Source organism: Hemitrygon akajei, chromosome 1 (genome assembly GCF_048418815.1).
Source record: "Hemitrygon akajei chromosome 1, sHemAka1.3, whole genome shotgun sequence".
Classification (NCBI taxonomy): Eukaryota; Metazoa; Chordata; class Chondrichthyes; order Myliobatiformes; family Dasyatidae; genus Hemitrygon; species Hemitrygon akajei.
Genome location: NC_133124.1, coordinates 103,170,974 through 103,197,297, shown reverse-complemented (window position 1 = coordinate 103,197,297; position 26,324 = coordinate 103,170,974). Strand labels below are relative to the sequence as shown.

The 26,324-nt window shown below is 40.7% G+C and overlaps 1 protein-coding gene across 2 annotated transcripts in view; it reads left to right on the top strand.

Moving 5' to 3' along the window:
• The window catches only part of rhpn1 (rhophilin, Rho GTPase binding protein 1), a 90,374-nt gene that overhangs the window by 28,525 nt on the left and 35,525 nt on the right, over positions 1–26,324 (top strand). For both annotated transcript variants that reach the window (XM_073048646.1, XM_073048655.1), the window contains exons 4-8: positions 8,344–8,419; positions 17,558–17,635; positions 21,392–21,516; positions 22,376–22,542; positions 25,727–25,914. In XM_073048646.1, coding sequence (XP_072904747.1) covers positions 8,344–8,419; positions 17,558–17,635; positions 21,392–21,516; positions 22,376–22,542; positions 25,727–25,914 — 634 coding nt within the window. The remainder of the gene's footprint in view (positions 1–8,343; positions 8,420–17,557; positions 17,636–21,391; positions 21,517–22,375; positions 22,543–25,726; positions 25,915–26,324) is intronic.

Below are 26,324 nucleotides of genomic sequence, written 5' to 3'. Positions count from 1 at the left end.
AAAATAAATAGGCTGATGAGCATGTGAAGGGAATAAGGTACAGGAAAATAAATGGGGTGAAAGGTTTGATCATAGACTTTGCATAGGCTCACTGGAATGCAAGGCATTTTCGTATGTCTAAAAAGAATTTAGGAATAAAAGTGAAACAGGAAGGCTGTGTTGAAGAATGGGTCATCTTTTTTTAAAGAACTGAAGCACAAACTATCTCTTCTGATGCATCATCTACAGTTATTACGGAGCTTGATTGCTTAGCTGTGTTTAATTGTGTGTTTGTTTTAAGTGCTATATTTTACCCCAAGGGAAAAGGGGTAGATAAAAAGTTTTAAAAAGTCTTAAGTTTATTAAGGACTTTCAACAAGAATAGAATGGGAAGAGAAGCCTGTGCAGGAGACTCCCTGCTTGGAGTGCCGTTTGCTTGATTATGACAACTGATGAGAGCCATTGAGTTAGAATAATTGGATCAACTTACCAAAGATTGAAAATGAGTGGGAAGACGGATTGGCATGACATTCATTATAAATAATTAGACCTTCTTTGGCAGATCAAATTCTTGTTGGTGTTTTCTGTTCCAATGGGCACACAATCATCATATCCATAAAATGTATTCTGTGATCTCTCTGATTTTATTTCGGGAAAGTAGGACAAGAATACTTGTACTTAGTTTGAGGTACACTTCAAATAGATATATTGCAAAGAGGTGCCTTTCAAAAAGACTGAATGCAGTCTCTGCCTGAAAGAGTAGGAAAATTGCACATGATTAATTATACGCAAATATAACTGAGTGTTTTAATGAGGGAGTTAGAAGGGACATAGCTTGATGTGTCAATGACCTTGTCTTGTGTTTGCCTTCAAAGATTTGTACTTGAATTCTATTTGGGTATCAAATAATTTTAACTATCCTTAAGAGCATTAAAAGACTTGGCTAATTGCTGCATTTCCACTGACATAACCTTTTGTTTTGACTTCTTAAACTTCTATGCACACATCTGCTTGTACAAAAAATCTTATTTGCAATGCTAATTGAATACATTTTTGATCATGTGTGGTTGTCTTCCCTCATGAGTGTTACATCTGAATTTGCCTCACTACTAGCTGTAACAGTCTATTCCAGATCCTTTGCACCAGTAATCCTTTCTGCAAGTCTCGTGCATGTACAGTGCCTATAAAAAGTTTTAACCCCCCTCTCTTGGAAATGTTTTATGTTTTATTGTTTTGCGACATCAAATCACAGTGAATTGAATTTGTCTTTTTTGACACTGATCAACAGAAAAGACTCTTTCGTATCAAAGTGAAAACAAATTTCTACTAATTGGTCTAAATTTATTACAATTAGTAAACACAAAATAATTGATTGCATTAAGTATTTACCGCCTTCAAGTCAGTATTTAGTAGATGCACCTTTGGCAGCAATTACAGCTTTGAGTCTGTGTGAATAGGTCTCTATCAGCTTTGCACATTGGACAGCAATTTTTCCCCATTCTTCTTTACAAAACTGCTCAAGCTCTATCAGATTGCATGGGGATCATGAGTGAACAGCCCTTTTAAAGCATAGCCACCAATTTTCAATTGGATTGAGGTCTGGACTTGGCCACTCCATGACATTAACTTTGTTGCATTTGAGTCATTCCTGTGTAGCTTTGGCTTTATGCTTGGGGTCATTGTCTTGCTGGAAAACAAATCTCCTCCCAAGTCACAGTTCTCTTGCAGGCTACATCAGGCTTTCCTTCAGGATTTTCCTCTATTTTACTGCATTCATTTTAGCCTCTACCTTCACAAGCCATCTAAGGCCTGCTGCAGTGAAACATCCCCACAGCATGATGCACCACCATGTTTCACAGTAGGGATGGTATGTTTTTGATGATGTGTGGTGTTTGGCTTATGCCAAGCATAGCGTTTAGTCTGATGGTCACAAGCTCAATTTTGGTTTCATTAGTTCATAGAACCTTCTTCCAGCTGACTTCAGAGTCTCCCACATGCCTTCTGGCAAACTCTAGTTCAGACTTCATGTAAGTTTTTTTTCAACAGTGGCTTTCTCTTTGCCACTCTCACATAAAGCTGCAACTGGTGAAGCATCTATATGTGCACTCTCTCCCATTTCAGCCACTGAAGCTTGTAACTCTTCCAGAGTTGTCATAGGTCTCTTGGTGGCCTCTCCCACTAGTCCCCTTCTTGTATGGTCACTCAGTTTTTGAGGACTGTCTGCTCTAGGTAGATTTACAGCTGTGTCATATTCTTTCCATTTCTTGATGATTGACTTAACTGTATTCCAAGGTATATTAAGTGACTTGGAAATTTTCTTGTATCCATCTCCTGATTTGTGTTTTTCAATAATCTTTTTGCAGAGTTGCTTGGAGTGTTCTTTTGTCTTCATGATTTAGCTTTTGTTATGATACTGACTCACCAGCAGTTGGACCTTCCAGATACAGGTGTATTTTTCCTACAATCAATTGAAACACCTTGACTGCACACAGGTCTCCAAAAACAGATATGCATTTAACTAATTATGTGACTTCTAAAACCAACTGGCTGCACCAGTGATGATTTGGTGTGTCATGTTAAAGGGAGTGAATCAATTATTTTGTGTTTTATATTTGTAGTTGGTTTAGATACTTTGTTGAGATCTATTTTCCCTTTGACACGAAAGTATCTTTTTCTGTTGATCAGTGTAAAAAAAAGCCAAATTAAATCCCCTGTGTTTCAATGTTGTAAAACAATAAACATGAAAACTTGCAAGGGGTTGAATACTTTTTATAGGCACTATTTTGCCAGTACTTGAGGTGCTAGAATGAAAAGTGACCATATGATCAAGACACTAATGCGACTACAAACTGAAAGGAGCTGTCAAGGATGTAAAGCATTCAATGAAAACTCATTAAACTACTAAATTGTAGATACTGGATAATTCTGGCAGCATATCAACTAGGAAGTGAACTGTAAGAAAATTTGTTTTGCTGTAAATCAGTAATATTGCATGTTGTAAATGTAAGTTCATAGGTCCAACTTAAAACAAAAATTGATGCATGAAAACAAATATCTATTAGTCTATTATGTGAATTAATTTCACAATGTACAATGTGTTCAGATATGAATGCTCCACTAATTATAGTTCTGGTAATACAAAATGTCTGTTAGTAATGAACTGAAGAATTCACAGATATTCTCAAAGTCATGTTGTTCTGTATTACTAACATCATACAGACCTCTCATTGTATTCTCCCATTGGGAATGTTATTTCACCTATTTATCTTTCTAGTTTGGTTTTTATGTGTGACTTTTTTTTGTTTTGCATGAGCTTAGGAGAAAATATGGACTGATCTAGCCCTTTGTCTCTAGATCAGCTTGGAGTAATTATGCTCAAACAGAAGAATGCCGTGGATTGTCTGTAAGCAGCAGCAGTTCTCTCCTGTGCACTGTTGCACAATGTGATAAATAATTTATCAATCACAATGTGATTGGTTTGTTGAATGCGGTTTTAAATCTTTGCCCAATTAATCAGTTGCATTAGGATGCCCTCAAATTGTGCATTGTCCTAAATCAGAATTCGCTTTTAAAAGGAGACATACTGTATTACATTCAATGTCTACTGGTTGAAGGTTCACTCCATAATGGTCAGTGCATTGGTGTAAAGTGTGCTGAATTCAAATGCCATATGACCATATAATAAGGTTTTTTCCTTCTTGGAAAAATAATGTAATAAACTTCTGGTGTTTTTTTCCCTGAAGCTTTTTAGTGTCCCCATAAACTGAAAATGTTGATGCATTTTGGAGCACAATTCCATGGCCAGCTGTTTCAAGATCATTTTACAGATGTTCAAATAAATTGACTGATAAATGATTGCAGAAAACACCACAGTTGATCATTATTTCAAATACATTCATTGACATGAGCTGGCTGTGTCAGGAAAAGCAATAACAGAGCAATGGGTGATCTGCAGGGAGCAGCTGTTTCCCAAACAGACTAGGCACATTCCCACAAAAGGGAAGATGGAGAAACCAAAGTGAGCATTGCTTGGAGAAGAAAAGAGATTGTGAATATGATGAAATAAAAGAGGGGTGCATGATACAAAATGCTGAATTCTTAAAGCATCTTCACCCATTGTTTTATCACTGCTTTTGCTACAATATTTTATTCTACTTTATCTCAGTTAAATCCCCTTTCACCCACTAAAGTTAGCTCTCCTACAGCTAAGAAATTTCATTTTAAATTGCGTTCCTTGTCCTCCTTTCCTCTGAATATTTTGTGACCTTTATTTTGTCACCTGTGTGATAGCAAATCATGTGTAACTCAATAACACAAAATACTGATCAGTTCCTTCAAAATAAAGACTAGATATCTGCACTTTGATTCTGTCTGCACAGTTCCTTCCCCATTGGTGCCATGCTGTTGACTACTTTTGTTTACAGTGCTAACCCTCCCACCACTTCCTGACACCAGTTAAGAAGTCAGAGTCAGGATCGGAATCAGGTTTATTATCACAGGCATGTGACGTGAAATTTGTTAACTGAGCAGCAGCAGTTCAATGCAATACATAATATAGAAGAGAAAAATAAAAAGTAAATCAATTACAGTATACGTTGATTGAATTTTTTAAAAGAACGTGTATAAAACAGAAATACTGCATATTTTAAATAAAAGTGAGGTAGTGTCCAAGGGTTCAATGTCCATTTAGGTATTGAATGGCAGAGGGGAAGAAAGCTGTTCCTGAATCGCTGAGTGTGTGCCTTCAGGCTTCTGTACCGCCTACCTGATGGTAACAGTGAGAAAAGGGAATGCCCTGGGCACAGGAGTCCCTTAATAATAGACACTGCCTTTCTGAGACACCACTCCCTGAACATATCCTGGGTGCCTAGTTGTGCATAAGAACCTGTATAAAATAAAACAGTACAGCACAGTTATAGGCCTTTCAGCCCATAAGTCTATACTGACCATGCTCCCAATCTAAACTTATCCCATCTACCTGCTCAATGCCACATTCCTCTATTCCAGGGGTTCCCAAGCTCAGGTTTGTGGACCCCTTGCTGAATGAAATTGGTCCATGGCATAAGTCACATTGGGGACTCTTTCTCTATTCCCTCCTCATTCATGTATCTGTCTAAATGTGCCTTTGTTGTTGCTCTTGTATTTGGTTCTTCCATGTACCTGCCATCCACTTTAAAGCCATGCCCTCTAGTATTTGACGTTTCCATCTTGGGGAAAAGAGTGACTTATGCACTATATATTTCTCCCATTATATAAGTTGTATCGTCACCCTCTACTTCCACAGGACTTTAGAGAAATCAATCCAAGCAAAACACATTCTATAGCATTTGAGAATGTGTAATTAATAATGGGAAATAACATGAGTGCCAGGAAAGTTGTCGCAGGAATTCTGAGAAAGAAGATCTAAGTGCATTTGGAATGACGAGGACTGATTAGGGATTATCAGCATAACTTTGTGAATGGAAAATTAATACACAAAACTGAGTTTTTTGAGAAGTGATTGAGATGGCAGAGCAGTAGGCATCATTTACATGACTAGCAAGGCTTTTGATTAGCTGCCGCATGATAGACTATCTAAAAGTTTGATATCATGGAATTCAGGTGAGCTAGCCAAATTGGATACAAATTTGGCTTGGTGGAAGGAGTTGGAGAGTGGTCATGGGGTCTTGTTTTTTACATTGGATGCCTATGACCAAGTAGTGTGCTGCGGGGATTGGTACAAGGTCCACTGTTATTTGTCACACATTAAAAGATTTGCATGAAAATATAGGGTGGTATGATTAGTAAGTTGGCAGATTGCACCATATTTGGTGAAGATGTTGGCTTTATGGTATAACAAGATTGAGAGCAACAGGGAAAATGGGCCAAGGAATGGTGGATGGAATTTAACTTGGACAAGTACAAAATTATGCATTTTGAAAAGTGAAACCTGGACAGGAAATGCATGGTCCTGATGAATGCTGTAAAAAAGGGAAACATAGGGGTACAAGTGTGGAGTTCCCTGAGGTGCCAAGACTGGTGGACAAGGTGTTAAAGAGGGCATATGACACGCATGCTTTTATCATATGAGGCAATGAGTTCTAAAGTAAAACATATTTGCAGGGAACAATGCATTTGACAATTGGACACTCACCAGGACACTGGCATTTGTGCAAATCCTGCCCAACTTTAACTTTACAAAAATGCATCACATCGTATTGTCTGAGTTAAATTCTATATGCTGTTCCATTCCTAGTAGGTGGAGCTGTTATTAGTCCTGCATCTGTATTGGAGAAAATGGTTAAAAACTATTGTTTTGCAAGTGTTAGTAGAGCATTTGGAAAAACATCAGGCAGAGTTGATACGGGTTTAAGAAAGGAGAATTATATTTAGCACTCTTATTAGAGTTTTTGGAGAACTTGACTAGCTGGGTATAAAAAGAGGTATTGCAGTGCACTTGGTAAGGTGTCACGTACAATATTGCTCTATTCATAGGATTAACAGCTGTGTGCCAGCAGTAACAGAGGATTGGTTAACAGAGAATAAACAGACTTGAGGATAAACAAGTTATTTTTAGGTTGGCAGGCTATCAGTTCTGTTGTGCCTCAGGTGTTTCTGCTGTGGCTTCGGCTGTTTACTCTTTCTTATGCCTTGGATGAAAGGGCAGCAATAAATTGTTAATGATACAGTGGCAAAGTAAATTTTGAAAATGCCAGTAAGACTCTATTTAGGAATGTGGGCAGTTCAAATGAATGAGTAAAATATAGCTAAACAATGCTGTGGGGAAATATGTGACTCTTAAAAGTGTTGAGTGAAGTCATCAGGAGGAATATTAAGGAAGTAGGAGATAAATTAAACAGGGAATCATCTGGGCTTAAAGGGGCTGTGAAATGTTTTTAATAAGTTGAGTTAAAGGGAATCCATGTTGTAGATACAGTTACAAACAACTAGGTAGTGATTTTTGGACTCTTGAAGAACATTAAGTACCTGATAGGATCTATCCCAAATTATTTAGACTGGCAAGAGATGAGATTGTTGGGACTTCGACAGAGATCTTTGAATCCTCTTTAGTCACAGGTAAGGTCCCACAGGATGTAACCAATATTGTTACTTTATTTTTAAGTATGACAAAAGAGACACACCAGGAAGCTTTTAGGTTTAAGGTTCAAGTCCACAGCTTCCTGAGAGTAGCCACCCAAGTAGATACAGCAGTAAAGTTGTGTGGCATGTTTGCCTTTATCAGTTGGGTATTGTGTACAAGTGCCGGCTGGTGGCGTAGTGGCAAGTTCAAATCCGGCTGGTTCCCTTGCATGCTCTCCATCCGTGCCTGGGTTGAGTGTCGAGCAACTCGACCTCGTAAAAAAAAAACCTGGAGAGGGATGGGCTCCATCTTGGGTTTCAGATTCCCAAGACATGCCATACAACTAAAGCTTGATTAGTGGGCATGAATTAAACGGAAAGGATTGCATTCTGTGGAGAGTCAGAGCTGAGGGGAGATATAAACAGAAGTTGATAAAATTATGAGAAGCGTAATAGGGTAGAATCTTTTTCAGAGTAGAATCTCTAGTGCAGAATCTTCTTCTAGAATCAAATACTAGAGGGCATTGCTGTAAAGTGGGAGGGAAAAAAAGTTTAAAGAAGTATGTGAGGCAAGTTTTTACAAAAGTGGTAGATGCCTAAAATGCACTGCCAGTGGTGGTGGAAGAATTTAAGGGACTTTCAAATAGGCACATGAATAGGGATAGGATCTATTTGCATCTGGAAAATAATTGACTTTGAGGGATAGTCTACATGGCATCAGCAGTTTTCAATTGAACTTCAACAAGGTGTATATGTACACATGCTTGTTTATGCCATCAAAACAATATTGGGCATAGTCAGCCATATACATCCACCTCAAAAAGTTCATTATTACAGTAATTGTGTTCCATTTTAGTTAAAGTTTTAAACATGCTAATTACTTTTTTCAATGTCAGATCTGTTCTTGCATTGTGAGCAATAGGTGGCCTTTGCATTCTTGTAGGATATCACTATCCCTTAATGTGTTTAAATAAGACATTCAAATGAAAACAACATCTTGTGTTTGCTTAGCACCTTTACTTGGTAAAGTCTCCAGGGGGCTATTGCAGCAATTCCAAATAAATAAAATGCTGAAATTCTTAAGGAGTTATGACAATAATATGTGATGGAACTTAAGATTATCTTAAAGGAAGAAAAAGGAGAGAGAGATTTAGACCAAATTTGACAGCTTTAGGGTCATTGTGCTGAAGGCACAATGGCTGAGGTAGTATGATTATTATCAATTAACTATCATAATGCTGATGATGGTGATGACTGGGAGAAGAGATAATGAAAACATTTGATCATCTCTATTTTGTATTTCAGTGAGTCTGTTAGTGTTCCCATGATTCCTCTTGGCCTGAAGGAGACAAAAGAAATTGAACTGACGTTGCCTCTGCAGGTTGGTAATTACCTATAATGACACAATCAAGGACCTTCAAAAGAAACATACTTGTATAATTATTTATCTTACTGCCATGGTAAAGCTCTGTATTAATGGACATTAGATTTCTTTCCAATTACATTCTGCTGTACTTAGCTAGCACAGAGTTCCTGACTATGACGGCTTCCTGTGAATATTCAGTGATATTCTTCATTTAACTAGCAAATAATCTTGAAGAATTAGTTGCCAGGTATTAAAACATTTTGATATAAAGTGAACACCTCTAATTCTCAATTTTTTAATTGATTTTTTATGCATTTCTACAACCACTACAAACAAAAACCCAACAGCAAAATGAAGATTAATACAGTGCAAAATAAACATATCAATTATATAGTTCAAAACAGTAAGGAAAAATTCTCAGTTCTTAGAAGTGGTTTGTTTCACAAGTGAATGAGAATAACAGTCTGTTTTTTCAGGAAAGGCAGGTGTTAGTTCATGATCTGTTTTTCCAGTTATTTATTCTATGCATCCATGTTGATCCAATTTGTTATCTCCATTTTTTATTTCAGTACTGTTTGTTGGAAAAAGAGAGAAATAATCTGAATGTCAACTCTAGTCTATGGTTATAAGAAGTAGTTATAATTTCACAGTGCCTAGTCAAATGAGTTTAGTTCACGCTCATCAAAACTCATTTGTTTAATTGGCATCCTTGCTTCCCAAGCACCATAACACCAATGTTGTTGACATTAAGTACATGACACTCCATTCATTGGCACCAAATTATTAATTTGTGTACATATCACTTGAAAATATGAGTGTAACGTGCTCTAAGGTTTCCCTGCTAATGTAATGGCCTCTCTGTAATGTTTCACTGCTAGTGTAAGAGTTTCTCTATAGCAGCAATGTTTGGGCTATGACTAGAGATAAAGGGGGCTTTGGAATGTGTGCCATCCAATGAGAAGCATATTGTTCTTTCTTGTGGGTGTGATTCATGGTCTTTTGTTGGCGGGAGATGATGAAAGAAGATGCGAATGGAGAGAGTTGGTAGACCGCTCAACAGAGTGGACTTGGAGCAATGGTCCGAGGGTTAGCAACACTCGGAGGAGTTGACGGGGAACGAATGGATGGAACCGTGAGCTCCAACGTTGTGCATTAGACTGTTTAATGAGAATGGGTCCTTTTCCTTTTTTGTTTCTTTACTAACCATAAAGTCAAATTAAGAATTATAAAGCTCAATCATTTAATTGCATGCTGTGTTTGTTATTTCGTGGTACTGTTTTGTAACGGGGCATATCATGCACCATCCACTCAAACAAAATTTCTTCAGTTTGGCCTGGCCGAGGGCTGTCTTCCCCTAGGTTAGGCCGCTAGTTGAACCTAGGGTTACAATTGTGGAGGTATTATTTGGGATTGATTCTGTTGGATACATTGAACCAGTGGAGTAGATATTCGTACTCTGGATGAATTGCTAATTTGCCTGTTAAGTACTGTTAAAGTTGCAATTGGGGGAGTGGAGGTATGATAAAATGGCGGGCGCAGCTCTCGTTTTAATGCAGACCAGTGCTGATGTAGCAACAGTGGGGCGGGCCAAATCACAAGTTGAGTTTCCTGTAGCTGGAGGTGGAGATTTCAAAGACATGGTTCTATTGTTTCTGAGGAGTGAGCAGAAGGAGTGGTCGGATTTGGAATGTCTAATTAGTCCCCTTCCCCCAGGGGAGAGTGAGAATTTTGAGTTAGTATCCACTCTTACCTCTCTGGCAAATAAATGGAAAAATGCCCAGGTTCAAAGTCCCTGCTATGGTAGGCTCCACCTATTCTCCAGAATAACACCCATGCCTAAAGGGGAAGAGAGTATGAGACTTGGGCAGATCAGACCTCTCAGTTGTTAGATGAGTGGCAGTGCTCTGATGACATAAAGCGACAGAGATTAGTTGAGAGTTTGAGTGGGTGGGCTGTTGACATAATTAGAGCCGTCAAGTTGCAGTATCCCCTAGCAACTATGAGCATGTATAATTACATGCGAGCACTGGAAAACGCTTTTGGCATGACAGGAAGCCCAATGGAGCTCAAGGCGGGGTTTCAGAATATGCATCGGGGAAGGGGGAGGAGCTTTCAACTTTTTCAGCTAGAGAGGCAGCTAAATTGCTTGCAGCGCAGAGGGGTTATTCAGGTGTCTGAGGTGGATCAATAAAGAATGGACCAGATAGCCAGGGGCGCCCAGTCCCAGGACCTGATTGCTTGGGGTCTCTGACAGTCTCGTAAGACACGCCCCCTCCCTCTTTTGTTGAGCTGATCAGAGATGTAGGGGAGGAGGAGAACGAGTTGGAAGCACGGGAGGGCTCTGTCAGCAGGGTACATGTCAGCAGGGTACAGTCCTCAGTAGTGGTCCCCTGTGGTGAAGGGGATAGCCTGCCTTGGGGAGCGGTAGAGGAGACTGTGGCAGAGTTGAGAACTGAGATGTCTCGGCTATTATCAGCAGGTGTGACCCCTGCCCCCATATGATGGAGCTGATGAGAGGACAGATCCGATGAACAGTGCGGAAGGCTACTAGCAGTCGGTGTGATGCGAGAAGGAGAGTGAGCCCCTGGGTACCTAAGCAAAGAGAGTTTTTGGGAGAACTTAGAGGAGAGCCAGTGAGTGAATAGCCTGGTGTCTCTGGGGAAACATGTTCCTAGCAATATACCAAGGAACCCCTGAAAGCAAAAGACCCTATTCCTGAAAGCTTAGTGGGACTATGCTCCAGTGTATTGATAGGGTTAGAGGGTATTTATGCTAAAGCCGTACTTGACACCAGATTGCAGGTCACGTTGTTGTACCGTTAGTTTTACAACCAGTATCTGAAGCATTTACCATTGACACCATTCAGGGCACTGGAGATCTGGGGTCTTAGTGCTGGTGATTATCCATACGGCGGTTATTTGTCAGTGATGTTGGAACACTCGAAGGCCGATGTAGGAGTGTCTGAGGTCCTTGATACTTTAGTGCTGGTTTGTCCAGACCCCTTTGAGAAGGGCGGTGTTTCAATTCTGGTGGGGGTGAACACTGCTCTTGTGAGGAGGCTCATGGGGTCTGCAAGGAGAAGACTAGTGAGAGCTTTTTGGAAACATTGTCTATGCACCCAGTGTTTCCAGCTGCTTTTGAGGAAGTACGCCGCATACCGAATGTAGACAAGGAACTGTGTGGTTCATCCACTCAAACCCAATGGGGGTACAGCCCACGGAAGTAGCAAGAGTGATAGGGACCCCCAAGTCTCCCAGAGTGCCTGAGGGAGAGGCCCTCTTTGTGGACGCTCCAGAAGACCATGAGGGAGAGTCGAGATTTCCTGCTGGGGTACTGGTGAGACCCAAATTACAGAAGCCCTCGGTTGTACAGGCAAGCAGGATGGCAGTAATTGTCAGGATCACGATGAAGAGAGAGCACATCTTCAAGCGGGGAATAACCCTGGTGCATTTATTCCAGGTGACGGTAATGTCTAGTGTCCCTGTGAGACAAGCTGGGCAGAGTCTATTGGAAAAAGGGGGACAGTTGACCTCTGAGTCATTCAACTTTGGGGACTACCCAGTTTTTATGGGTTGGTAGAAACGATGTTGAAGCTGGAAGGTTTCTTTTCCACTGACGAGTTTGTTGTGGGTTGTTTCAAGAGCACTCGTCACACTATCCAAGTGACCAGGGACACTCAGCTTCGAGAGAGGTTATGGAGACTAGCCCCTGCAGAGGTAGAAGACGTTCGGGAGCATTTGTGTGAATTGAAGGAAGCTGGGATTATCACTGAGTCCTGAAGCCCCTATGCATCCCCAATAGTAGTGGCTCGAAAGAAGAATGGGAAGGTATGGATGTGTGTGGTCTACAGAACTCTAAACAGGCGCACCATCCCTGACCAGTGTACGGTCCTGAGTAACGAAGACGTGCTGGTCGGCTGAGTGTTGCGAAGTGGTTCAGTGTGCTGGACTTGAGGAGTGGATATTACGAGATCCCCAGGAGTGAGGCTGACAAAGAGAAGACAGCATTTATATGTCCCCTGGGATTCTTCCAGTTCAAAAGGATGTCCCATTGCATATCGGGATCCCCTGCAACCTTCCAGCAGGTCATGGAGAAGATGGTGGGAAATATGAACTTGCTTGAGGTATTTGTGTATCTGGATGACCTCCACCTTGGAAAAAAATGAAGCGAGGCTACCGAAGGTGCTGGGCCGCCTGAAAGTTGAAGGGTTATAACTTTCCCTGGACAAGTGCCAGTTCTGCAAAATGTCTGTTCGCTATGTTAGGCACATAGTCTCATGAGATAGAATAGCTACGGATCTGGCTAAGATAGAGGCGGTGACCACTTGGCCAAGGCCCCAGAATGTGAGCGCTCTGCGCTCGTTTTTCGGGTTCTGTGGTTTACTATCGGAGGTTCGTGAAAGGCTACGCGAAAGCGAGTCACCCTTTGAATCAGCTTCTGTACGGTTACCCCCCCTTGGGGAAGAAAGGGAGGGGGAAAAGAGGACAGGAGGGTGGCCAGTATCTTAACCCATTGAAGCCCTTTGGACTGAGGTGGGATGTAAAGTGTGAGGAGGTCTTTCAGTCGCTGAAGGAGCTGCTGACCCATGCGCCGGTGCTGGCTTTTGTGGATGCCCGATTGCATTATGTACTGCACACGGATGCCAGCCGAGAGGGCTTGGGGGTGTCCTGTATCAGGATCAGGGCACCGGTTGAGACCTGTTGTGTTTGTCAGCCAGAGTCTGTCGCCCTCTGAGGAAAAACTATCCTATGCACAAGTTGGAATTTCTGGCGTTGAACTGGGCGATGGTGCATAAGCTGAGTGACTACCTCTATGGGGCCAACTTTGAGGTGAAGACGGACAACAACCCTCTAACTTGTACCCTGACCTAAGTGAAACTGATGCCCTGGAAGACCATATCAGCTGGTGAACCTGGGGGTAAAGGCCATGTGTCAGTTTGCCATCACCGTGAAGGTAGAGGGAAAGGATGGGGTGGATCAGTTGGGAGTTTCTGATGATGCAATTCCATAGTTTGCTGTAACCTGTCTGCTCTGAAGACAAATCAGCTGCCAGAATTGAGTTCTGGGGAAGTGGCAGCTATTCAGCGAGACAACCCGGGCATCGGTACCATTTGGTCAGCAGTCAAAAAGGGAGACATGGCTCAGGCAGAGAAGACAAAACACGTGGTGGTGCCTCTGTTACTGAGAGAATGGCCTCGGTTGGAGTTGTGGAACCAGATCCTACACTGGGTCACGTCATCCCTGGACTGACCTCGGCATTGCCAGCTGGTTCTGCCTGAGAAGTGTCGAAGGATTGCATTGAAGTCACTTCATGATGATTCTGGACATTTGGGGATAGAAAAAACCTATGGATTGCTCAGAGACCAGTTTTACTGGCCCTGAATGAAGCCGGAGCTCGAAAAATACTGCCAGTTGTGCATTCGATGCATTCGGCGGAAGACGCTGCCTACGTGGACAGCTCCCTTGTTCCACTAGCAGAGTGCAGGGTCCCTGAACCTGGTGTGTATGGATTTCCTGTCAATAGAACCTAATGCCAGCAACACAGTGAATGTCTTAGTCATCATAGACCACTACACTAGATATGCTCAGGCTTTTCCTACCAAGGACCAGAGGGCATCCACAGTGGCCAAAGTGTTATGGGAGAAATATTTCATCTATTATGGACTCTCCAGGTGGATACATTGTGATCAGGGATGGGATTTTGAGAGCAGACTCATTCACGAGTTACTGGGCATGCTTGGAGTCGAGGACCACGCCCTATTATCCTCGGTGTGATCCCCAGCCCGAGAGGTTTAATCAGACAAGCTAGGCATACTAGGGGCCTTGGAGATCAGCAAGAGAGCAGGTGGAGTCAACATGTTGGACATCTGGTCCACAGTTACAACTGTAACCGAAATGAAGCTATTAGGTACTCGTCAAACTCTCTGTTTGGGCGCGAGGCGAGGTTGTCTATTGACCTTTGTTTTGGGACTACGAGGGTGACTTACCACCAAAGACTTATCTGAAGTATGTATCTGATATGAGAAGAGAATTGAAAAGGGCTTATGAATTAGCTGGGGTCACAACTGCTAATCAGAATCAAAGAAATAAGAGGAGGTATGATCAAGAGGTGAGGTTCTCCCAACTCCTGCCAGGAGAACAAGTCCTCATAAGGAATTTGGGGCTACCTGGGAATCATAAGTTGGCTGACTGCTGGGTGGCTATGCCCTATATGATGGAGAGTCAGATGCCAAACCTGCTAGTTTTCCGGTTGAAACCAGGGGTTGGGAATGGGCCTGGCAAGATTCTCCATCGGAACCACCTACTGTCCTGGGACAAGAGGTGCAGGTAGGCCTGGAGCCCAACCTCGAGCCTACACCTTAGTAGGAGGACTCAGCAGAAACACGGGACGACTGCAGGAGAGGTTAAGGTGGCCCCCACCCCTGAGAAGGATACTGATTCAGAGGATGAGAACCTGGATGTGTGGTATATGCTGCCTTTTGCTAACTCCCCATTGATTAAGGAAGACACTCCCAGCCCTTCTCCCACTGAGAGGGGTGGGGGGACTATCTGTGGACAGCCTGGGTTGCAGCGGGACCCTGCAAGGGATGAAGTGGGGGTTGACCATCAAACAGAGGGGTCTGAGTTGCTAGTGGGCACAAGTGAGAGGCTGGGGGAGGCCTCACCAGGTAGACCAGAAGTATCCCCGGTGGTGTCGGAACCTGAAGAGTTAGGTGAGGGGGGAAAGGAGGTCTCGGAGAATTAAGAGACTTCAGGATAGGCTGGCCTATACAGCTTCTGGGGAACAGAATGTGACCCCTACAGTTTTGGGGAGCAATGTCACTGCCTTGTGCACCTGAATTGGACTTTGTGTTTTGCAGGAAGAGTTGGCAAATTATTTCAACGTCATGAGGACATGACTAAATTTGGTGGGGGAAGAGTACAATGCACTGTAAGGTTTCACTGCTAATGTAATGGCCTCTCTGTAATGTTTCACTGCTAATGTAATGGTTTCTCTGTAGCAGCAATGTTTGGGTTGTGACTAGAGATAACGGGGGCTTTGGAATGTGCACCATCCAATGAGAGGCATACTGTTTCTTTCTTGTGGGTGTGGGAGAAGGGATTTGCAGTCTTTATTGGTGAGTGATGAAGAGAGAAGACGCGAATGGAGAGAAATACGCGCCTGGCCTGCTGCGTTCCACCAGCATTTTGTGTGTGTTGCTTGAATTTCCAGCATCTGCAGATTTCCTCGTGTTTGCAAATGCAGTGAGTTGGTAGACCGTCGGACAGAGTGGATTTGGAGCAAGGGTGTGAGGGTTGGCGATGCTCAAAGGAGTCGACGGGGAATGATTGGATGGAACCGTGAGCTCCAATGTTGCGCATGAGACTGTTTCATGAGAATGGGCCCCTTTCCTTTTTTGTTTCTTTGCTAACCGTATAAAAGTATTATAAAGCTCAATCATTTAATTGCATTCTGTGTACTGTTTGTTATTTCGGGATACTGATTTGTAACAGGGACATCACGCAGCATCCACCCAAACAAGGTTTCTTAACTTTGGTCGGGCCGGGAGCTGTCTTCCCCTAGATTAAGCCACTAGCTGAACCTAGGGTTACATGAGTAAAGGAGGTGTTAAGTGTTTAAATTTCACATGGCTGCTGTGGAGATTAAACCATTTTTTTCCCATTCAAACAAGGATTTTATATTAACATAGAACATACATAGAATAGTACAGCACAATTCAAGCCTTTCGGCCCACAATGTTGTGCCGACCCTTAAACCCTGCCTCCCATATAAACCCCCACCTTAAATTCCTCAATATACCTGTCTAGTAGTCTCTTAGATTTCAAATATTAATGATGGTTAGGCATTTAATGCAAAATGGGAAAATACTTAACCTGATTGAAGTGCCTTTCTCATCTGAGTGACTTTGATAGCCATCTATAATGAATGTAGAAAAACTACTTTTTATTCTGTCTTCCAAGCATGAACATTTGCAAAATGGATTTACTCCAAGTTGCAGTGATTGACAACTAATTAAAAAAAACATTGGTATAATTGATCCTGTTGTATCTGCACTCCTGTAAAGTATCAGGACCAGAGGGTCCAGACAGAGCCTCAGAATAGAAAAACATCCCTTTAGAGCAGAGATGAAAAGAAATGCTTTTAGCCAAAGGATATTGAATATGTGGAATTCATTGCCACTGATGGCTATGGAGGTAAAATCATTGGTTATATTTAAAGCAGAGGTTGATAGGTTCTTGATTAGTCAGGGTGACAACGGTTATGGTGAGAAAGCAGGAGAATGGGGTGCAGGAATAATAAATCAGCCATGATGGAGAAAACTCGGTCAAATGGCCCAATTCTACTCCTATGCCTTATGCTTTTATGGTCAAATGAACTAAAATAGCTCTGTAATGTTTTATCTTCCACTTTAACATTAGGGGATAAAATGAAGTCACAAGATTTTCATCTTGCTGTCACACTAGTTCTGCTCAGCTCCACCACTCTCATGGTAATTTTATTCATAAAGAAATGGGCAGCTAGGTCTGAGTTTCACATCTTGTTCTGAGGTTTTTGTGTTTTGGGAATATGACAGAGTAACTACTCAACAGTCCAGAACTTAAATATAATTTGCAATCCAGCACAAAGCTATTTGGCTCAAGGGGTCCATGAACATCAAAGGAAATATATTTCACTGATTAAAGCCATGTTTGTTACAGTGGAAAATAGTGATTCCTGAAGCTCAATCATGTCCCTGCTCCATCATTATTTCTAGGTTCAAAACCTACAACTCAAGAGGTTTATGGGAATTGGAGATGGGTAATAAATGTTTGCCTTGCTAATGATATCTAATTCTGGAATAAATTTACAAACAGCTCCATGTCGGGTATAAACTCCACGCATGTCACATTCCGATTATTTCGTCTCCACCTGTCTCCATATCATGTATTCTTTTCACCTTTTTGTATTAGCTATGCTTCTGCTCAGTTGCTCCTGAATTCAGAAATCCATCAGAGTGAAAAGCCATCTGTGAAACTCCACTTTTCAAAATCATGAGTTGGTTTCCCTAACATCACCACTAAGATTTTTTTTAATTTTAGGCCATTCATCCCATTCCAGTTACCATTCAAACAATTCTGCTGAGTGCTCTGCTTTCTTTTTTTGTTTTGTTAGGAACTTCTTGAAGAACACTACAGTGAGCCAGGATGCAGGTACGAAAAAGAACTAAAAGAACTTGCAGACCTCCGGCAGGTAGGTTCCATTGTTCTTGGGTTGACAGGTAACAAGTTCCATTAAAAATAAATAACACAACAAACTAAGCATTATACTTTTAAAAAAGTACAGTCGTCATTTCAGGTCAAGACTCTTTGGCAGGATTTCCAGCATCTTCAAATTTTTTCTTGTAGGCAATAACTTGCATGTTATGGCCAAATGCATTACTTCATTCAGAGTAAGAAGATCACTGATTCTGCTCTAAGGTTGGCTGATTTTAATCAAATCCGAAGTTCAACTCAATCTCCCAATACAACAAGGGAGAAAGAAATGTATTAGAGATCCCTGAGAGACCAGGGATTGTTCAAATTTAGCTGGAAGTGTAAACGTGGATGTCTGACTTTCATTGGTGATTTTATGTGCATGTCTTATATAGTTCAATCTTTAGACTCTAGCCTCTTCTTTGTCTCTTCCACCCTTGTTCTGAAAGCAACTCCTGTGCAATGTTGTCTTGCACCAGATTTTTGTCCTGCATTTATAACAGGGTTTTTAACCACAATTCCTTCCCTCAATCCTTCCACCTCTCTGCCACTTGTTGAGAGCTCTACACATTTATCCTAGATGGTTGTATCTTTTCTTTTTCTCGAGTGTGAAGAAGGTTTAGAAATTCTGTAATATATAAAATTAAAAGTTGCTATCAGCAATGGGTTGAGCTTGACTGCTATAACTTTGATATTGGTTATTATTGTTACATATACCAAGATACAATGAAAAGCTTGTCTTATGTACTGTTCATATAGAACAATTCGTTACACAGCACATAGAGGTAGGATAGGTAAAACAGTAACAGAATGCAGAATATAGTGTAACAGCTATAGAGGAAGTTCAATGTAGGTAAACAGTAAGGCGAAGATCATTACGATGTAGTGAGGTGAAAAATCCATCTTACTGTATTTGGGAATAATTCTGAGGGAGGTGTGGCTGCCTATCATTACTGATTTTGTTTTTTCCTTGGTCATCAAGTCGACAATGCAGCTGCAGAGTGAGGTGTTGACTCCCAGATCTGGGAGATTGGTGATGAGCTTGCTTGGAATTAAAGGTGGAGATGTAGTCAACAAGCAATAGTCTAATGAAGGTGTCTTTTTTGTCCAAGTGCTCTAAAGATGAGCATAATGCCAGGGAGATGGTATCCACTGTAGACCATAGGCATATTGCAGTGGATCAATGTTTTCTGGGAAGCTGGACTTAAAGCATGCCAGGACCAGCCTTTCAAAGCACTTCATGAATGTGGATGCCAGAGCATTAAGGCATTTTACCTTGTTTTTCTTAAGTACCTGGATGGTAGTGGTCTTTGTCAAGCAGCTGGAACTTCAGAATGAAGCAGAGGGAGGCTAAAAATGTCTGTAAATACCCTCACAAGCTAATCTGCACAGGATCTAAGGATACATCCAGGGACACCATTTGGCCCTGTGCTTCCTGCGGTTCACTCTCTGGAAGAATGATCTTTTGTCTGTAATTATATCTGTGGGTGGAAGCTATTGAGGTGGGTAGTGACATACCAAACTCCTTCTGTTTAAATCATGCATAAAATGCTTTCTGAAAGGGTTGTGCTTTTGTTGACGATGTTGTCCAACTTTGTTTTGTAGCCCGTTATGTTATGGTATGGAAGCCCAGCTATAACTGATTTGGGTCTAGATTTTTAGACTGCATTGTCTCTTGACATTTCTGATAGCTTGGTGGAGATTATGTCTCAATTTATTTTAAAGGTCAGTGTCACACATTTTGAAAACTTCAGACCTAGTTTCAGTAGGGAATGGATCTGCCAGTTCATCTATGGTTTCCAGTTTGTGAACATCTGGATTATCCTTTTTGGTACACAATCCTGAAAACGCTTGCAGATAAAGCATGAAGTCTTGATGGTCCAATAGGCTGCAGATGCTCATTGTTTATATTCATATGATTACTCACTTGGTCAAGGCAACTTTGGACATTCCACCTCTTCATTATATTCTGTCATGGAGAAGACAGAAAAAAACCGACCCTCAGGGATTTGGAAATTTCTAGTTATTTAGCTCTGGAGTACTGCTGCAGGTGCTTTTACATTATTTATCTGTGGCAATGCTTGTGATTAACTAAGTGGGTGGTTATTTATACTGTACAAGTATAGAAAATTATTTATCAAGTGTTTGACATCAAAAATACCAGCATGCAATAGATTTTAATCTGTTTATTCTGAATGGCTTTGGAAAATTTGGGATTTTTATTTCCTTGGAGAAAAGAAGACATTGCTTACAGGTGAAGTTTAAGAATTCATGAAGCATTGGTTGATTAAGGCTGTCATAGTTGAGGGAGGTAATGGGGATAAGCTCCCACTACCTATTAAATGCTCCCAAAGGGATGCATTTAAAATAGCATCTGACAACCAAGTCTAGTCCTGGTCTTCACAAGTGGCTTAGCTACTAAGCCCAGCGGAACTGTTTCTACTGACAAGGCAAGGGGCAAAAGTGGGTACTAGTTGCTTTGGGCAGGTGGTACTTGTCAGCCATAGTTGGCAACTCATCTAGGAAAAGGAAAACTATGATCTGAAACCTCCGCTGCCTTGCAGCAATACCCACTCGTGGGGAAGGGTTTGGGAGTAAACCCAGAGGAAAAATCCAGAGCTGGAGCCCCGAAGTCAGTCCAACATTGAATTCAATGCTGACTGGCAATTCCCGTAACGGTGCTAATGTCAAGGTGTCTCTGCTGTTCCTTTGGATTCAACAGCTGCGTGCAGAGGGGGAGCCTGCTACGTGGGCAACAGTTTGCTCTCCATATTGTGGCTTGCATATACTGGCTTGTGTAGACTGCTGGGTCACAACATCCATGGTCGACCTCGACCAACAGAGGGCCTCATGAGGCATTGAGTATGCTTTTGCCTTTTTTCTCTTTAACCATGGATGTACGTGGCTTAGAAAATGTATCTTTGTATTCAATATTGTTGGATTGTTGCATTTGGAGCTATTGGATCTGAAAGTGCACAACTCTTTTTAAGTTAAAATTTGATGACAGATAAGAAAAAATTAGACTGCTATCCATGCACCAGTGTGTATTTTTTCCCTCTTATTATCCTTGTAGTTTAAAGGAAATCTAACAGAATTAAAATGGTCTAATTTTAGTTGATAAATGTTTAATTATGATATTTAATTGGATTGGCAAATGGTTAGAGGAGTGGAAATTCTATAGGGCTGAAATCAAATATATTATGTTTGTTTTTGGAGAAAGGAAAATGGGTTAAGTGTATGATTGATCAAAATTAATTTTATCTTTCCAGGAAGTTATCCTGCTGCTTATCAGGTTCTTATCATTTGAGACTGACACACTAAATAAAGGCTTCTGTTGCAAAATGAGATCTACTTTATTATAATGCTACACTTAACACATGTAGCATTGCAAAGGATGTGAATTCAAATAAAGAGGATCTGACCAAACTGTTCATTGTTTTTTCTTTATTGTGTGATAATTACAATTCAAAGGTTAGATTGATGCTGTGTTTCTGATTTTCTGCAAACATTTTTCAATTATAGTGTCACAGAATTTATGGAAACGTTCTGAGTTTACTGCCCTGTGAAGTTTCTCTCCTCTGAAACTTGCTGTTTGTTCAGCAATGGTGACATACAGGTCTGAATCTAAGCGACACTCTCCATGCAATATCTAATCGACATTCTCCATGTGCTGGAACATCAGTGCAAAGTAGTTTGGTAATTTTGAGAAATTTTAAATTTAGTCACTTGACTTAAACCAGCATTTTGATTTCAGGCAATGCGAACTCCAACCCGGAATGATGCTGGAATCGAGCTTCTTATGGAATACTACAACCAGCTTTACTTCATTGATAATCGTTTTTTTTCACCCAATAAAAATATGGGTATCTTTTTTCATTGGTAAGACTTCTGTTGATTGTCTTTTGCTTTATGTTTGTGGACTGTTGGTAATTGAAACATTGATGAAATACTGAATGTTCTCATAGCAAATTTTCTACTTTGAAATTCTAAAGTATGCATTGACCTTGAATTGGGAGAAATAAACATTGTCACTACGAAATGAACTGACAAATAAACTTTCTATCCAAGAGCATTAAAGTGTATGCAAGAGCAGGATCAACTGTAATTTAATTAGCCAGAAGGATTCATCAACAAAAGTGTTGAGTTCACATCAAAGAAAGATTCCACAACATAATGTAGAATCTGATTGCTCGTATTTCAAATGCTAGACTAGGCATCGAAAGTCATGTTGCTTCTATCAATCTTCAAAATCTGTTGAAAACTATTGAAAAGAGTTTGGGTATATTAAGCAGTTTTTATTTGTTAAGTTTACGTATGTAATTAAAAATGCATTGACATTGTGCCTTTAATTTTTTTCTTCAAGATGTTCCAAAGTGGTTACATTTATTGATGTAATTACTTGGTGTGATCGTAATTATCAAGTGACGAAGTTATCTCAATTTATCAGTACATTTCTGAGTCAATGAGAAAAGTTTGGAAAAGGAGCAGGAATAGTGATCATATCGTAAGGTTTAGAATACCATGGAATGAAGCATGAAATATTTTAAGTCAAAAAAATAGTCAATTAATGAAGGGCCAATTTCATGCAAGGTGTTCTTGAAAGAATATCTACGATCCAGACTGAAACACAGATAACTTCAACATCTTGAATGACTTGGTAGTTTAATGTTATGTGCTTACTGTGTGATCAGTTAAATAAATTTACGTTTCCTCCATTTCCTTGTCAATATTTTGATAGGTACGACTCTTTGACTGGTGTTCCTTCCTATCAACGGGCTCTGGCTTTTGAAAAAGGAAGTGTACTCTTCAATATTGGCGCACTATATACACAGATTGGTGCGCGGCAAGACCGAACCACTAAGGAAGGCATTGACCAAGCTATTGATGCTTTCCAAAAGGCTGCAGGTAGGCTTGCATTGAATTGAAGGAATTGCTCAAGACAATATTAAAATCAGGGTAATTTCCACTGTTGTTTTCTGGCAGCAGTACATTGCAATAGATAAAAGCTGTAAATTACTGTGTAATATATATATATGTATGTGTGTATGTATATATATTTTGTATATTTATATTTTTGTATTTAAAAAGTTAAAATAAGTTTTGCAAAAATAGGAAAAAAAAGTTGCGAGGTTTTGTTCATGGGTTCAATGTCCAGTTAAAAATCAAATGGCATAGTGGAAGAATTGTTCCTGAATCCTGAATCACTGGGTGTGTGCCTTCAGGCTCCTGTACTTTCTCCCTGCTGGTAGCAATGAGACAAGGGCATGTCCTGAGTGATTGGGGTCCTTTATGATGGATGCCTTCTTTTTGAGGCATCACTCCTTAAAGATGTCCTGGATGCTGGGGAGGCTCGTGCCCATGATGGAGCTGACTGAGTTTACAACTTCTTGCAGCTTATTTCAATCCTGTGCAGGGCCACCCCTCCCCCGCCTTACCAGAGAGTGATGCAGTCAGCTAGAATGCTCTCTATAGTACATCTGTAGAAATTTGTGAGGGTCTTTGGTGACATACCAAATCTCTTCAAACTCCTAATGAAATATATCTGCTGTTGTGCCTTCTTTGTAACTGCATTAATATATTGGTCCCAGTTTAGTTCCTTACAGATGTTGACACCCAGGAATTGGTCCCCTTGAAAAGTGTGTGTGAAATGTACAAGAGTGATATAGATGAGTGAGGTGGTGTTGTAATTTTAACCTTGCATTCACCCTCAGCAAAACCAAGGAATTGATTGTGGGAAGAACATGCACCAGTCCTCAGTGAGGAGTCAATAGTATGAAGGTGAGCAGTGTTAAGTTCCTGGGTGTCAACTTCTTGGAGGATCTGTCCTGGGCCCAACATATTGATGCAGTTACATGTTACAGCTCTACTTCATTTGGAGTTTGAGGAGATTTGGTATGTCATCAATGACTCTTATAAGTTTCTTCTATGTACCATAGAGAGCATTCTGAATGGTTGGATCACAGCCTGATATGAAGGCTCCAACGTACAGGGTCACAAGAAGTTGCAGAGGAATTAGACTCAGCCAGCTGCTTCATGGGCACAACCCCTCCCCACTACTGAGCTCATCTTAAGTACAGTGCCTGAAGAAGGCAGCATCCTGGATATGCCCTCTCCTCATTACTATCACCATGAAATAGATACCGGAGCCTGAAGATGCTTAATCACTGAGTCAGAAACAACTTATTCCCCTCCAACTTGAGGTTTCTGAAAGGCCTTTGAATCTATAAACACTGTGTCATTATTCCTTTTTACACTATTTATTTATTTTGTAGTTTATAGTAATTTTATATCTTTGCACTGTACTGCTGTTGCAAAACAAATTTCACGATAGTGATAATAAACCTGATTCTGATCATTTGGCTCAACTTCCAAGTGATTCTATAGAGAAGTAATAGTGCCCATTGATGGAACAGTAGCAAAAATTAAAACCTTCGGAATCAACGTGAACAATGAGAAACAGCAAGCTGAAAGAACTGGCAGCTTGATTCAGTTGATCTCTCCAAGTCAGATGATTGTCTCTCAAACTGCACTCCTGTACTTGCATGGAGTGTGGCCTGTTCTGCCATTACATTGTGTTATTGAACAACTGCTGAATAGTCAGAGGTGCTGTCCTTTAGATGAGTAATTAACCAAAAATATTACTAGCCTGTTTAATGAATGCTTAAACATCATGCAGCACTATCTGAATGAATCGATCAATTTTATTTTCAGGCGAATGACTTGATTCTCTGAGAGAAACATAGTGACACAAATGGTAGAACAACAGCCTTGGAGTTCTTGCAAGCCAGGTTTAATATGGACTTCTGGTGCTGTTTGAAGTTTGAATGTTTCCTTGTGACTATGTAGATTTTTTCTAGGTTCTCTGGTTTCTTCCAATATCTCAAAGATGTGTAGTTTAGTAGAATTGGCCATTGTAAATCACCCCTTGTAGTAGAATCTTTAGGGAGTTGATGAGCATGTTCAATTTAAAGTTTAATTGTCATTTAGCCACACATGAATACAGCAAACAAAACAATGTTCCTCCAGGGGTAAGGTGCAAAACACAGTACCAACAACTCACAGCACATACAGTTACGAAAGCAGAAAAACATACAGTTGCAGAACAAATATCTAGCCCAAGTCCCTTAGCGGCATGGCCTGTAGATTAATGGTGCATGAGATGTTGCTCTGGTCCAGCTTGTCTTCCACTGAGTGAACATTGAAAGGCAGCGCTGACAGAAGGAGCCAGCCCGTAACCCAGCTGTCTCCCACACCGCCTCAGCGTCTCCTCTCCTGGCTGGCTGCAACAGGTGATATCGTGACATCGCCTGGTCCATGCAACAACCAGGGCAACACAGCTCCCCTGCCATCAGTCTCACCAATGAACCAATGAACTGAGTTTGCAGTTTTCTACATTACCAATGTCCAACAGGGTCTTGCAGTCACAATTAAAACATCCAAGACAATCATTTGCACCAGTTGTTGGTCCATGCACCAACTCCACACAACAACATTATGCAACAGGTCTAGGCAACACATGTATGTAGCTCCATCGCTGCTGAGAAACTTGCTGATGGGATAGGCCTGCAGTACTCGATAAAAAGAAAATTGGATAATGTAGGTTTAGTATAAATGAGTGGTTGATCTTCAGAGCAGACTCAGTTGGCCCGTTTCTATGTTGTATTGTTTTACTCTACAAAATAGTGTTCATTTGCGAAATTGTTTTTTTTGTATACATGGATGTTTTGAAGCATGACATGCTTGGGCATAGACTAATGCATGTATTTAGGGAAAAGTATATAAAACGATTAAAGAGATGGAATATACAGAATTTGACAGATCAGGAACTGCTTCCTCTACTGCTATCCTCTGTGGGCTCGTCCTTAAGACTGAGGAGTTTTGGTGATCAAAGCTATGTTCCTGTTCCCATTGCCACCAAACAAAAATATTTTAAGCATTTTATCACACAAAGTATAAAGGATAAATTTTTAAAGGAAAATGTTCTTTTTCAAAAATCCACCTGTCATGCATTCTAAGCTGCATATATTACACAAAGACTTTGTAGTATTTCATAATTAATGGTCAAATATATCATGTCTATTCTCTCCAGGTGCTTTGAACTATTTAAAAGAAAACTTCTCGAATGCTCCGAGCCTCGACATGAGCACACCATCCCTCAACATGTTAGTGCGTCTGATGATCGCACAGGTACAGGAATGTGTCTTTGAAAATGTGATGCTGGCAGGAATTAAGGATGAGTTCTTGGTACAATTACAGAGCGCACAGGAGGCTGCAAGGGTAAGATGTTAAAGTAATAGTAGTGCAGATATATTCATTCTATTTGCATCATTATGTAACTCTTGAGCAAAAAAATCAAATCATTGGCCATTACCATGGGATTCATATTCAAAAGAACCACATAATAGAATGTAGAACATCACAGCACATGAAAAGGCCTTTCAGCCCATAATTAAATAACATCAGTAATTAAATGAACTAATTAAATTAGTAACCAAATCCCAACTAAACTTATACTTTCTCCCTACAGAATGTCCATGTCCTTTCATTTCTTATATACGCATGTTCCTATCTAAAAGCCTTGTTAATGCCTTAATTATGTTTGCCTTCAACCACCCCAGGCAGCACATTCCAGGCACCCATTACTCTTTGTGTAAATAAAATGTGCCCTGCACATCTCATTTCAATTC